The sequence below is a fragment of the Coenobita brevimanus genome, chromosome 64 (genome assembly GCF_032717465.1).
Source record: "Coenobita brevimanus isolate Jiangsu-jjx chromosome 64, ASM3271746v2, whole genome shotgun sequence".
In the NCBI taxonomy this organism is placed as follows: domain Eukaryota; kingdom Metazoa; phylum Arthropoda; class Malacostraca; order Decapoda; family Coenobitidae; genus Coenobita; species Coenobita brevimanus.
Genome location: NC_137017.1, coordinates 26,594,574 through 26,606,646, shown reverse-complemented (window position 1 = coordinate 26,606,646; position 12,073 = coordinate 26,594,574). Strand labels below are relative to the sequence as shown.

Genomic DNA, 12,073 nt, shown 5'->3' with positions numbered 1-12,073 from the left:
TCTGCCTCTTTAGTTCTTTTTTATATACTTTTTTTTATATGCACTCATATTGTACCAGTGCAAACACACATGGGCTCACACATTCTTTCTCTAAAGGCACGAATAATTCTGTTATTCTATTATTTGCATTTCTTTCTTTCTTGCATCCACCACTTCCTCAGCTCCTTTCCCCTTCCATTGCTCTCTTTAATTCATTAATTCCATATCCCACCATGCTCTCCTTCTCTTAATACCTAACATTTTACAATTGCAGACATGGTTTTAACGTTCCCAATCAAAGACTCAAACGAGTAACATCATGAACATGTCCTGTACAGGCATGAAATCTTTGAACAAATTTAAGTTCTTTGAGCATCATAATTTTTCCCACCCTTTGGTTTTGGAATTTCTAGAAATGATCCACCTCCTTGGCCGTCATGGTAAGAGGTTTTAGTTTTGTTGGGTGCCAGCCCATGTTGGACCGCAGTGACCGAAAGTATACTCGTAGATGAGACAGCACGGCAGCAGCTACCTTTGCTGCTCTTATCAGACCTCTTTCCTACTGGGATTACTTCCCTGTGTTTAAGGATGTTGCTGGATCAATAGGCTGCGTGCTTGGAATACACTTCCGGGAAGTGACTGTGATAGATAGTGCAAGGGCACATACAACCAAGCCCCGTCATTGGATAGCCGTAATGACCCACTAACAGGTCAGTCATACACACCTGACACACTGCTATCTCCTGGATGGAAAAGCCCTTTCTTATTGTGATGACTCTCTGGTCCCGTTGATTGTCAGACAATTTTTACTGCAGTGTCCCAGTCTAGGTGACACTTACTGTCGATACCTCTTCTGTTTTTGGGTAAGAGATGGATCTTCTGTCCTCTCTTCAGTCCTTGGAAATGAGACGTACATAACTGAAGAGGCCACCTTCTCGTTTGTTGAGGAAGAAGGCTTCCTAAGTCAACTTAGTTGTTTTACACATAGTTGTTAGTTTTGATTATTTGATGCATAGTTTTATGGTGTGTTCTTGATGATGTAATATGGATTTTAAAGTCTGAGAGCTGAGTTTGTTTGCTGTTATATATATATATATATATATATATATATATATATATATATATATATATATATATATATATATATATATATATATATATATATATATATATATATATATATTACATTAACAGTGTCATTATTTGGTTTTACTCTTGCTGTACGGCTGAATAACCTAAGTTTTTATGCTGTCAAAGCTTTTACTGCAATCAATCAATCGATTCTCTTCTTCATTCTGTTTTAGCCTGCCTTTGTTCTCCCACACCTTACTCTTATATCTTATGTATAAAAAATAACTTGTCTATTTCCCTCTGCCTGACGTTTCATGCTGTATGGCCTGACCACCATAGCGAACCTCTAGCTTTTAGTTCTTTTTAATTTCTTCAGTCTTTTGGCACATTTCATTACTGATGCTCCCTCCCGACGATTCTGTTGGCCTTCGGATAAACTTATCGTTCTGGAAGATTTCAGGACGCTCTATATCAACCATTGCACTACAACACGTCTCTTCTAAGGTGACAAATCATCAGCAAGTAAAAAAATAAACATCTTACGTCCTCGAACTGAAGGGGTGACACAGAACCCGTCTACCAAGATACACCACTTCCCCTTGCATGCACCCCAGCCATCTTCCAGCCACCCCATAATCACAGCCTCTCATGACTCGCCTCTCTTCATCATATACCTTGCCCACGCCTTCTACAGTATATGCCTCGTGCCTAGCCTACCTCTTCTCTTCCGGCGACTGTACCCAATTACTGTACTCTCCTGATATATACTCCCTCTTCCTTGTGCTCGCCTTGTTGATCTGCCTTTCGTCTTCCAGTCACGCCATTCATTTATACTGAACTTAAAACTCTTCAAACTTGCACGTGTACTCCCCAAGTTTATCCTGTTTCACTGATGTCTTGTTACTTCTTCCAGCCAAGAGTAAATTCTTTATGACCCTAAGATAGTGGCGTTCAATAATCCATTTACGCATGTGAGCCACCATATCACTGAAAGGTGGTTCCAACCCCCTCCTTTATTTTGAATATTACAAATTCGTTTCACAAAATTCCATTCTGTTAAAACCTAGAGCTGATGTGACAGAATAATTAACTTTACAGTTCATCTAGTCTTACTATATTTTTTTCTTACACCACATATCGTTTTTAATTATTTACATATATTTAATGACACTAAGAAAATATTTGCGTAATCTGTTCCCGGCCACGAGAATACATTTAAGTTTTCTTGGTAGTACTGTCAGACTAACATTCAAGTTTTCGCGACTGACCTTTGCTGTAGATCTGCCCGTTTTATTATTCAATCTCTCACTCCTTCTCTCCCTTTATTCTCTCTTTTGAGTCTCTTTCTCGGTTTTCTGTTGTACTACCCTTGTGTGTGTGTGTGTGTGTGTGTGTGTGTGAACTAAAAATGCTTCAATCTCCCGAAATTTTTCTTCTGCGTATTATCAACGAGAACAAGAAAAGCTTAATCTACAGCTCATGTTTTAGGTTTCAGCAGATCGGTGAACTGAGAGACCAATATCGTTAATTCGCTTCCTCAAGAATAACAAAAGAAAGTGATCAACGATCATCCAGTTTGCTGCCTTTCGTGGAGGTGATGCTACAATGACCGATTATCCACTTGGTTTCCCTCTTTTCAAGCAAACTATTAACTATCCTGAGTAGTGATAATATGACGCACGGACGTTGCCTTATCGTCGAGTGGATGAAGGAGCTGGGACCGGTGTGGACTGTCGAATCCCACCTGGTCGGGTATTACTTCTAACATATTGCCGCTCAGGTGTGCATGACTGGTTACCCCTGCCTTAATCTAGACTAAAGAATCTCGCACCAGGCCCGACGTTTTTGGTAGGCCAATATACGTTTGAAGACTGGATGGATGGTTTTCAGAACATTCGAGCGCTATTAGCTATTTCCATAGACACTGACAATCTTATATTTTTACCTTCATTTCAGTGTTAGTCTATTATTCATTCACAGAGCAATATTTCAGTAGCTGCCATCTTTCCTATCCAGTCTCCCTATCCCTCGTGTAAACTAGTTCACAGACTGGCATTCGTTCTGGGCATGTCCTCTTAAAAAAAATATGTTTTCCAGTGTCCTTTCTCTGTACCGCTATGTCACATTCCTCCCAGAAGCTAAAGGCAATGCGTCAACATAAATATATATTTTTTATTTTCCTTTCATCAATTTACTTGTTTCCAAGCTTTTGCACACAAACTGCTATGGCCAGTCTTTTCTAATAATTTGTTAACTCACTCTTTATTCTGTCTCACTCTTGCTTCTTAATTGTTTCATATTACTCATGACGCCCATTGTTCTTTCTTTTACTCCATCCAAATGTGACATTTTCTTCCCGTATCCAATCCGCCTCACTCTATTTTCGCCTCTCAGCTGTGTCCTCGATCCAGCTCTCTGAATTCCTCCCTCTCCCCCCCTCTCTCTCCTCCGTTTTCTCACCTGCCTCCTTTCCTCTGCTACCACTTACCCATCCTCACTCACCCGTCCGTGCACCCCTGTCCTATCCCCGTTTCAACCCTTCAGTATCTTTTCAATTACTTCCACCCACTTCCCTTACCCTCAGGACCAGTATTTCACCCCTACCGTGTCTGTCCCTGTCCTTCCCACTCTATCAAACAAGTTCAGCTCTATCTCTTTTTGTCTCCCTTCCACCTTTCCTGCCTTATCTTGCCACTGTTTCTCTCTATCTGTATTCATTGTCTTCCCTTCACCTTACTCTTTATTTCGTAATTATAAGACTATTTTTTCTGCCAGGCTACCACCCTGTGTCTTTCCTTGGCGCTCTACATAAATCACAGCAATACCACGAACTTTCTACTTAGGTCCCTCACTATTAAATACTTATACTGCAGCGGAGGAGATAAATTCATACATCAAAGCTGCGTTTATCATAGAGGAGCAACACTTTCCGTCTAACTTGGTCCCCCCTAATATTCCTTTACAGTAAACACAATTGTAGAACTTGGATACACTTAATCCACCTACACCACGCGAGGCACTGTGAAATGAAGACACTTTATCCTATCAGTTCCAGGTTAGTGCTTTCCTTCCCAGACCAATTAGTTCGTCCGTTCCACAACCCCATCGCTCCACACACACACACACACACACACACACACACACACACACACACACACACACACACACACACACACACACACACACACACACACACACAATGGAATAACATGACCGCTGCTAATTTCACAGAACATCGATGGTACTGACGAGTGTCATTAGCAGAGTTAAAATTCTGTGGTAATAAAAGAATAATAACATGGAATTTTACTTTTCTCTGCACATAAACAGTAAGCGGATATCTGGTCAACATTAACTCTTCTGTTGTCGTCTCCACAATGTACATAAAATACTTGGATGGTAACTTTTCTCCGATCCGAGAGAGAAACACACCACAAGTTCACCGATGTCAAAGTTGAAAAGAAAATATGAGTTTGAAGATGTATATATGTATGTGTGAATCTATATTTGAACTTTAATTCGGTGTGCTTGAGTCTGAAATCCCTGCCTGACAGTGATTATTTGCCTGGCTAGTTACTCTGCTTGAAGACTCACTTCACTTTCTTGGAGTTCTTCACACACACCCACACACACACACCCACACACCCACCCACCCACTCACACACACACACACACACAGGTACCTCACCTGCTGGCATGACATGGAAGAGACAAGGGTACTTCATCTTCCCAACGTTATTCCTGGCCCAGCACTGCAACGTACCGTAGTCCCGGTGCGTCCTTGCGACGAACTGAACCTCACTGCCACCATCTGTACAAATTATGAAAAAAAAAAAAACATACATACATATATAAACACACACACACACACACATCATATATATATATATATATATATATATATATATATATATATATATATATATATATATATATATATATATATATATATATCGTTTCGTTTTTAAAGGCTCCAACATGCTTGCATGTGTCGGCCTTGGTCACCTAATGGCGGCTCTCCACGCTGCACGATTCATTGTAGCCTCCCTGTTCAGTCCCTTAACCCTAAGGTCACACTTAATGATCTCGTCCCGTGTCTTTCTCGGTCTACCACTTATAACCCCACCCTCAATATTAACACTTCTCACCTTCCTCACTCCATTATCATCCCCCATCCTCTCCACATGTCCAAACCATCTCACTCTACCTCCCCTCATCACAACACCAATACACTCCAGTCCCATCTTACCTCTCAACTCTTCCATCTTAAACCCAGCCCCTCCAGGCCTTGGACGCAGGGACGCACTGCACATCCACCTAATCATTGTCATTTCTGTACGTCTGAGCCGGTGAATATCTTCCTCCTTCACTGCCCAGGTCTCACTACCATACAGCATTACACTCCTAACATATGCTGCATACAAAGACCCCTTAGCACGTAAGGAGAGTCCTCTCAATGTCAGGAGAGGCAAGAGCTCGCTGAACTTCTGCCAACCACTTCTCACCCTAGCCACAGAGCTAGCTCCAGCCCCACTTCCAGCACACAACATGCCTCCCAAATAACAAAACTCTTCCACACACTCAAGAGATTCATCAGCAAGTTCAATCCTTTCACGTCTGACGATCTCCACCTGCTCATCCCGACACGCCGTATACATAAAATCAGCATTATCTCGCAGTCTACCTCTGATACAACTACATCTCTTATGCACCCATTTATCACACACACCGCACAAGATGGAATTACTTCCCACGCCCTTGTGGCAAACTGCACATGGCCACTCTCCCTCGTCTTTGACAGTACCGCCACCAACCCTAAATATCATCACTTTTGTTTTATCTGCATTTACCCTTAAACCCTTGAACCCTTGTATATATATATATATATATATATATATATATATATATATATATATATATATATATATATATATATATATATGTCTATACAGAGAGAGAGAGAGAGAGAGAGAGAGAGAGAGAGTGAGAGAGAGAGAAACAATGATATACCGACTCACAACTTACCGGGTGTGAAGTGCATCTGGTCCCCCGGTATCCTGTGAGAAGTGATGGAGTTGTTGAAGACCCACGAGTATTTGAGTGAGGGTGGAGACGCACTCACCCTACACTTCACCTTCACCTCCTGACCCAGCCCCGTCGCCACCACCCTGACCTTCACCTTCCCTGCCTTCATGCTGTCACTCTCACTACCACTCCCTCCCTCACTCACACTCTTTATACCACCGCCCTCGCTTTCGTCGTCCTCTTCACACACGGGAGCATCTGTGGGCGAGAAGAAAAAAGTACTTCTGTTTAAATTCATATGCCTTGACAGAAACAGCTTATATTAATGGTCTATTTATCGATCTGAAAAAGAACTGCACATCCTGCCTTTGCCCTGTGATCTTGACCTTCGACACAATACTCTCAAAATTACTCTACTTAGCTCTTAACATTTTCACCAAGTTTGATTCATATCATATCAAAACGCTCTCTTGTCCTGTAACTTTGGCCTTCGCCCTTTCTCTGTGGCATTGATCTTTGATTAATTATTTTTAAAATAAAATTATTTCATTCTCAATTTATCTTCAGCCTTTCCCAAAGTTTGATCTAAACCGGATGAGAAAAATGTCCTTCCTTTCTGACCTTTACCTTTGACCAATTGTTCTAAAAAACAATTGGTTTATTCCTTGGCTGACCCTCAATCCTTACACAAAATGTACTTAAAGGCAGATAAAAAAATGTTTACGTTTTTTTGTTAACCACACACTAGGGTCGAACTTTGACTTTCCCTGTGTCCTTGACCTTTGACTGCCCTCCAGAATTGAATCACTTCATTCTTGCCTTACCGTTAACTTTTCCCCACGTTTGGTCTAAACTGAGTTAGAACCGTTTAAGCTGACTTTGGTAGGTGAAACTTTAATCTACGAGTAGCCCTGTGACACCTTTGGCTGAGTGTTCTCATACAGAATAGGTTTACTTCTTGGCTAGCCACCAACCCTTTTACTAAATTTGGTTAAAATCAGATTAAAAACTGAGTTGTTTTGTTCACACACACACACACACACACACACACACACACACACACACACACACACACACACACACACACACACACGCACAAACTGTTCAAAATATAACACCTACTCTTGCTTTGCAAGTCGCTGGTTATTAAAAAAAAAAAAAAAAAAAAAAAAAAAAAAAGGACAGCCTTAGCGTCGAAACGAGATCACTATGCAAATACGTAACGGATTTAACAAGAACACTGAAATGAACAATGCAAAGTGGTTACGTGTCTGTTGAAACCTGGAGCAAAATGTCGCAATACCAAACCAATTTCTACCATATCATATACACTAGTAGTTTCCCATTAACTATATTCCCGTCTAGGAAGATTGCATGCTCTAACTTGAACGCAGAATATATGTACATAGATACTTTCTTTACACAGGCAACTGCCCTGCTATGTAAACCTTCAAAAGCAGTGTCGCATGTAGACCAGTTAAAGTCACTATAGAAGCTGGAAAATACAAAACTGTAATGGAATCAGTGACTACTGTTCTTCAACTAGTGGCAGTCCTTTCACTACAATTAAGGGTTTCCTGTTTTATTTTAAATCTAACTACTTCTGAAAGCATTTATTCCATTAAACACAGACTTATCTGACTGAAGGGACTCAAAACAACCTTCACTAGCACTTCTAAAATATTGATTTTTTTCCTTTATTAATACTGCTGCCACCAGATGATTGTATTCAGTATAAGAAATACAGTGACTCTATCGGTCGGTGCCATATTCTGTATGAAATCCTGGTCTGCGTTCATGCCCGACCTAACTTCTCAGGATACACAACACATTTTTTTTAAGTATGCTCATACTTTGTCCAACCATATAGAATGGACGGTCATCTAATACCACAACACCCAAGCACCTAGTTAATATCTCGTTCTACGTGTACTTGTGCCATATGTCCAAACCACTTCAAAGAATTTCTCACTATGTAACAGCACATTCACCTCCTCACATAATTTATCACAACATAGTTTGTTTCACTCTGTCAGTATGACGGTGTTACTTATTCTATTTGTACTGCCACTAGCCAACTGTTTTCTGCCACAGAGGAAATTTTTATGAGGAAAGACATTAATATAGAATGCTTTTAGAATAACAGTGGGTTAAAATCAACAAAGTTTTTCGTACCTCAGTCAAAAATTATAGAGAAGACAGAAACGAAATGTGCAATAGACTCATTTCGTTACAGCCGACGTAAATGTTGTCACTGACGCAGTAAAAAGGGGCAGAAATGTGAAGAGTTGTAACAGATATTAATCTTTACATTAATCAGCAAAGGCAGAAACGGTACAGGTCTGTTCTAGCGACTGTACTTGTGTGTGTGTGTGTGTGTGTGTGTGTGTGTGTGTGTGTGTGTGTGTGTGTGTGTGTGTGTGTGTGTGTGTGTGTGTGTGTGTGTGTGAGAGAGAGAGAGAGAGAGAGAGAGAGAGAGAGAGAGAGAGAGAGAGCAGGCCACAGCTGGTAATGGTCGGTGTTTTCTGGCCTCTGTCATAATAACGTGTCATTAAGGCTACAGACACCCTCGTAAAACCCCTTAGCTTCCTTCTTATTTCCCTTGTGCACCACTGTGAAAGGTGAAAGACAGGAGCTGTGCATTGTGCAACTGTAGAGGCGAACAAAAGGCAAAGGAAGGATCCACACCAGACCTGCGGGCAATTCCATGTAGTAACTCAGCCACGCGCAGTAAGATCAAAAGGCGCGGGAAAAAATCTGATTATCCTTTTCTTGTGTTTCTTGAAAATACAAATATAGCCTGCGATATTTTCCTCTCCTAACCAGACATTGGTTTTGTAGGAAGAACAAGAGACATGGTAGACCTCTGAGCTCTCTTGCTCTTGCCTGCCTGCACAAACTAATCATGCTTAGCTTAGGAGAGGAAACTGATCATAAAGTTATTTGTGAATTTGGCTCCAAGTGTTTTATATCCATCTATCTGTCCTTCGCCTGACATAACATCCAGTCGCTGAAGCTTTTAAATCCGTAAATCGAGATCATAATGCTGACGAGGAGGGAAGGAGGAGGAGGAGGAGGAGGAAGAGGATCATGAAGATGAGTATGATGTTGAATATGATGATAATGATGCTGATGCTGATACACACATACATACGTACATACATATACATAATTATATACATGCATACGTACTCAAATGTACCGGTATGCATAAATACATACAGTATATGTATGTATTATATCCAGACAGACCGATAGGCGTCAGTTCCTTTAGCCACACTTTTGTTTTCAGTTTTCTCTACGCTGCAAATATGCATCGGTTTTCCGTTACTGAATAACTCATTACTCAGTAGGAGCATGGCCCGTTTATATTATATAGCTGGTGGGAAAGGAGTGGCGGCCTTGGGCAAGAAAATATGGGTGTTTGCCCCAGTCTCCACACTTTATTACCCGCACTCGATCTCCACCACAGACTTATAAGTATTGGGGGGATAGAAATTCTTCAACACACCATTAGGAAGACATAGTAGGTTTTGGGTGTTCCAGTGGTTGTGATGGTCAAGTTCTTTGAAAAACATGAAAAACGAAGAAAAAGAAAAAGGCTGTATATAAATTATGGACATACAAAACGCTGCTGACAGTTCACACAAAAAGGTTTTGTAAGTGTTACAGATGTATGTGGTGGGAGAAGAATGGATACGGTATGTATGCAAGCTTCCAATGAGTACCTTGACATGAAGGTGACGCTGCATTAGCACCGTGTAATGTCTTGTATGCTGCTAAAATTGATACAGACAGGGTGGTGAGGTTAAAGGTATTGGGAACATGGATAATTTACGAGATGCAGGGTATGGCAGGACTGAGAGCAAACCAGTTGTTTCCATATATCACAGCTTTAATCGGAGACTTAGCAAACTTCAGCAGTTCGGTGTGTGAGCTTAAAGACGTATGTGAAAACAAGAACTCTGAATACGAGAAAAGTAAATTTGAGAAGTGTACTGCACACAAAGAAAAATAGTAAAAAATAATAAACTACATGCAATTACTCAGATATTCTTCGTAAATGCTGTGCGTATGTAGAAACAGGTAAAAAAAAAAAAGGGATATACAATATATGAGATCTGTATAATGTTTATCTGAGATAGCTTTGGAGGCGGAATACATTACATATTTGGGGATGCGACAGAGCAGTTGACGGAACTCAAGAAGCTAAAGACAATACAGCTTATACAGAACGAGATCTATGTAACTTAGCTAAAGATTAAACGTGACTGGAAAGTGGTGCTGAATGAGGTATGAATGCGAGCTTTGCATACTAAATATGACAGCAAGAGAATGTAATGTAAGTCAAGGAAAGTAATGCTTACGGAAAATATGCGGAGTGAAATGGTTTTACAGGTGGAGATGAGCAGGAGAGATTTATGGTAATAAAAGTTGTCTGCGGAAAAATGCTGAGAGGATTGGATCCAGTGGCATGATCATTATGGGATCAATGGGTAATGAGAAACAAAGAGGATATGCCAGTTGAAGGTAAAGTGTGTATAAATTATGATGCGAGAGACTTTTTGAATAACAGAGGCCTGTACATCCACGGCGAGTAAAAATCACATAGGCTATAGAAGAGGGTAAACTGAAATGATGTCATACGGCATGTTGGGGACAACTTGTCGTCAGCTATCTTAAAGAAATGAGATCTGTATAAACCGATCAGGAGTCATCACTACTGGGTGTGACTATAAAAGTTTGCCTTTGGGTAGACTATTTTATGCTATATCTAAATCAATGTCTGGCTTTTTGGTGTTACCCAGCCAAAGCTATTACCAGGAAATATGATCAGTTAATAATACATGCTCATAGATTAACCATATTTGTACTGAAGCCAGAAAGAACTGAATGTACTCGTATATTTGTACTGAAGCCAGAACGAGCTGAAAGTGTTCGTTCATCTGAGGTAATATTAATTTCAGCAGGAAGTCAAAGCTGAGAAGGGATGGAGGAACAGGATTGGAATCATTCAGAGTACAGGTAGAGGCAAAAATCTGAGCAGAGAGTTCAGCATTATCTGATAAGAAAACAGCAACATACCATCACAATGGAAATGAGGAGAGCTGGAAGAAAAAGTAATATTATTGATAAGGGTTTAGCATGGCGACTGCAACAGACCGGATATAGTTGAACAGTAATTTTTGAAGACCTGTAACATGCTGTGGACAACACTGGAATAAGCGTGATGTAACCAAGGCCCCTTGCATTTAGGCAAAAGATAAGAAGAAGGATGGTATCCTTTCATACCCCAGAAATTCATTCGTAATGAGCAGAGCACACTCAGATGGCCCTATTCTTCCCCTCCATGTTGCTGAATTTGTCTTTGGCTATCCACCACTCAGTTTATGTCCTTGCTGTCGCTAATCCTTTTTCCTTGCCTTCTTCTTCCTCTAATACTTCTTTGCTCAAGCTTCTTTTATTTTTTGTTCATTATCTGATTCCCTTTACCTTCACTGAGTCTCCCTTTTAGTTGACTGTCGTCATTCCTCATTCTTCTCATCTTATATATAATTCTCTTTCACTTGTATCATCTTTCGACAAAATTATTCGTCTTCATCATTTGTTATAATGTTTCAGTACTTCTCTACTCACTTTGTTTTTCTGTGTTTCCATTTCACTGTTTCCTGTTTGAGAAAAAAAAGATTTTTATTCATTAACATCCTATCTTATTTATCTTTCTACTCTCTTTTCTTGCAGAAGTATCTCTTTCATCTCTCTCTCTCTCTCTCTCTCTCTCTCTCTCTCTCTCTCTCTCTCTCTCTCTGTCTGCTTTCTCCTAATATGCTCGTGCATTTGCTCGATCTTTCCATCTCTAGTCTCCCAATATCATATTATATCTCAGTGGATCCATACCACATCCAATACACTTACAAATGTCAGACACACCACAGCAAATGGGTATGTGTCAGGTGCAACGCATCCACAAACACTCCTGTCACACCAAACACAATTC

The 12,073-nt window shown here is 40.4% G+C and overlaps 1 protein-coding gene across 1 annotated transcript in view; it reads right to left on the bottom strand.

The window, feature by feature from the left end:
• LOC145404585 (adhesion molecule nephrin-like) overlaps positions 1 to 12,073 on the bottom strand; it is an 85,137-nt gene that overhangs the window by 19,746 nt on the left and 53,318 nt on the right. Inside the window, exons 10-11 of the mRNA XM_080276097.1 lie at positions 6,076 to 6,333; positions 4,739 to 4,861 (exon numbers count right to left, since the gene is read on the bottom strand). Coding sequence (XP_080132223.1) covers positions 4,739 to 4,861; positions 6,076 to 6,333 — 381 coding nt within the window. The remainder of the gene's footprint in view (positions 1 to 4,738; positions 4,862 to 6,075; positions 6,334 to 12,073) is intronic.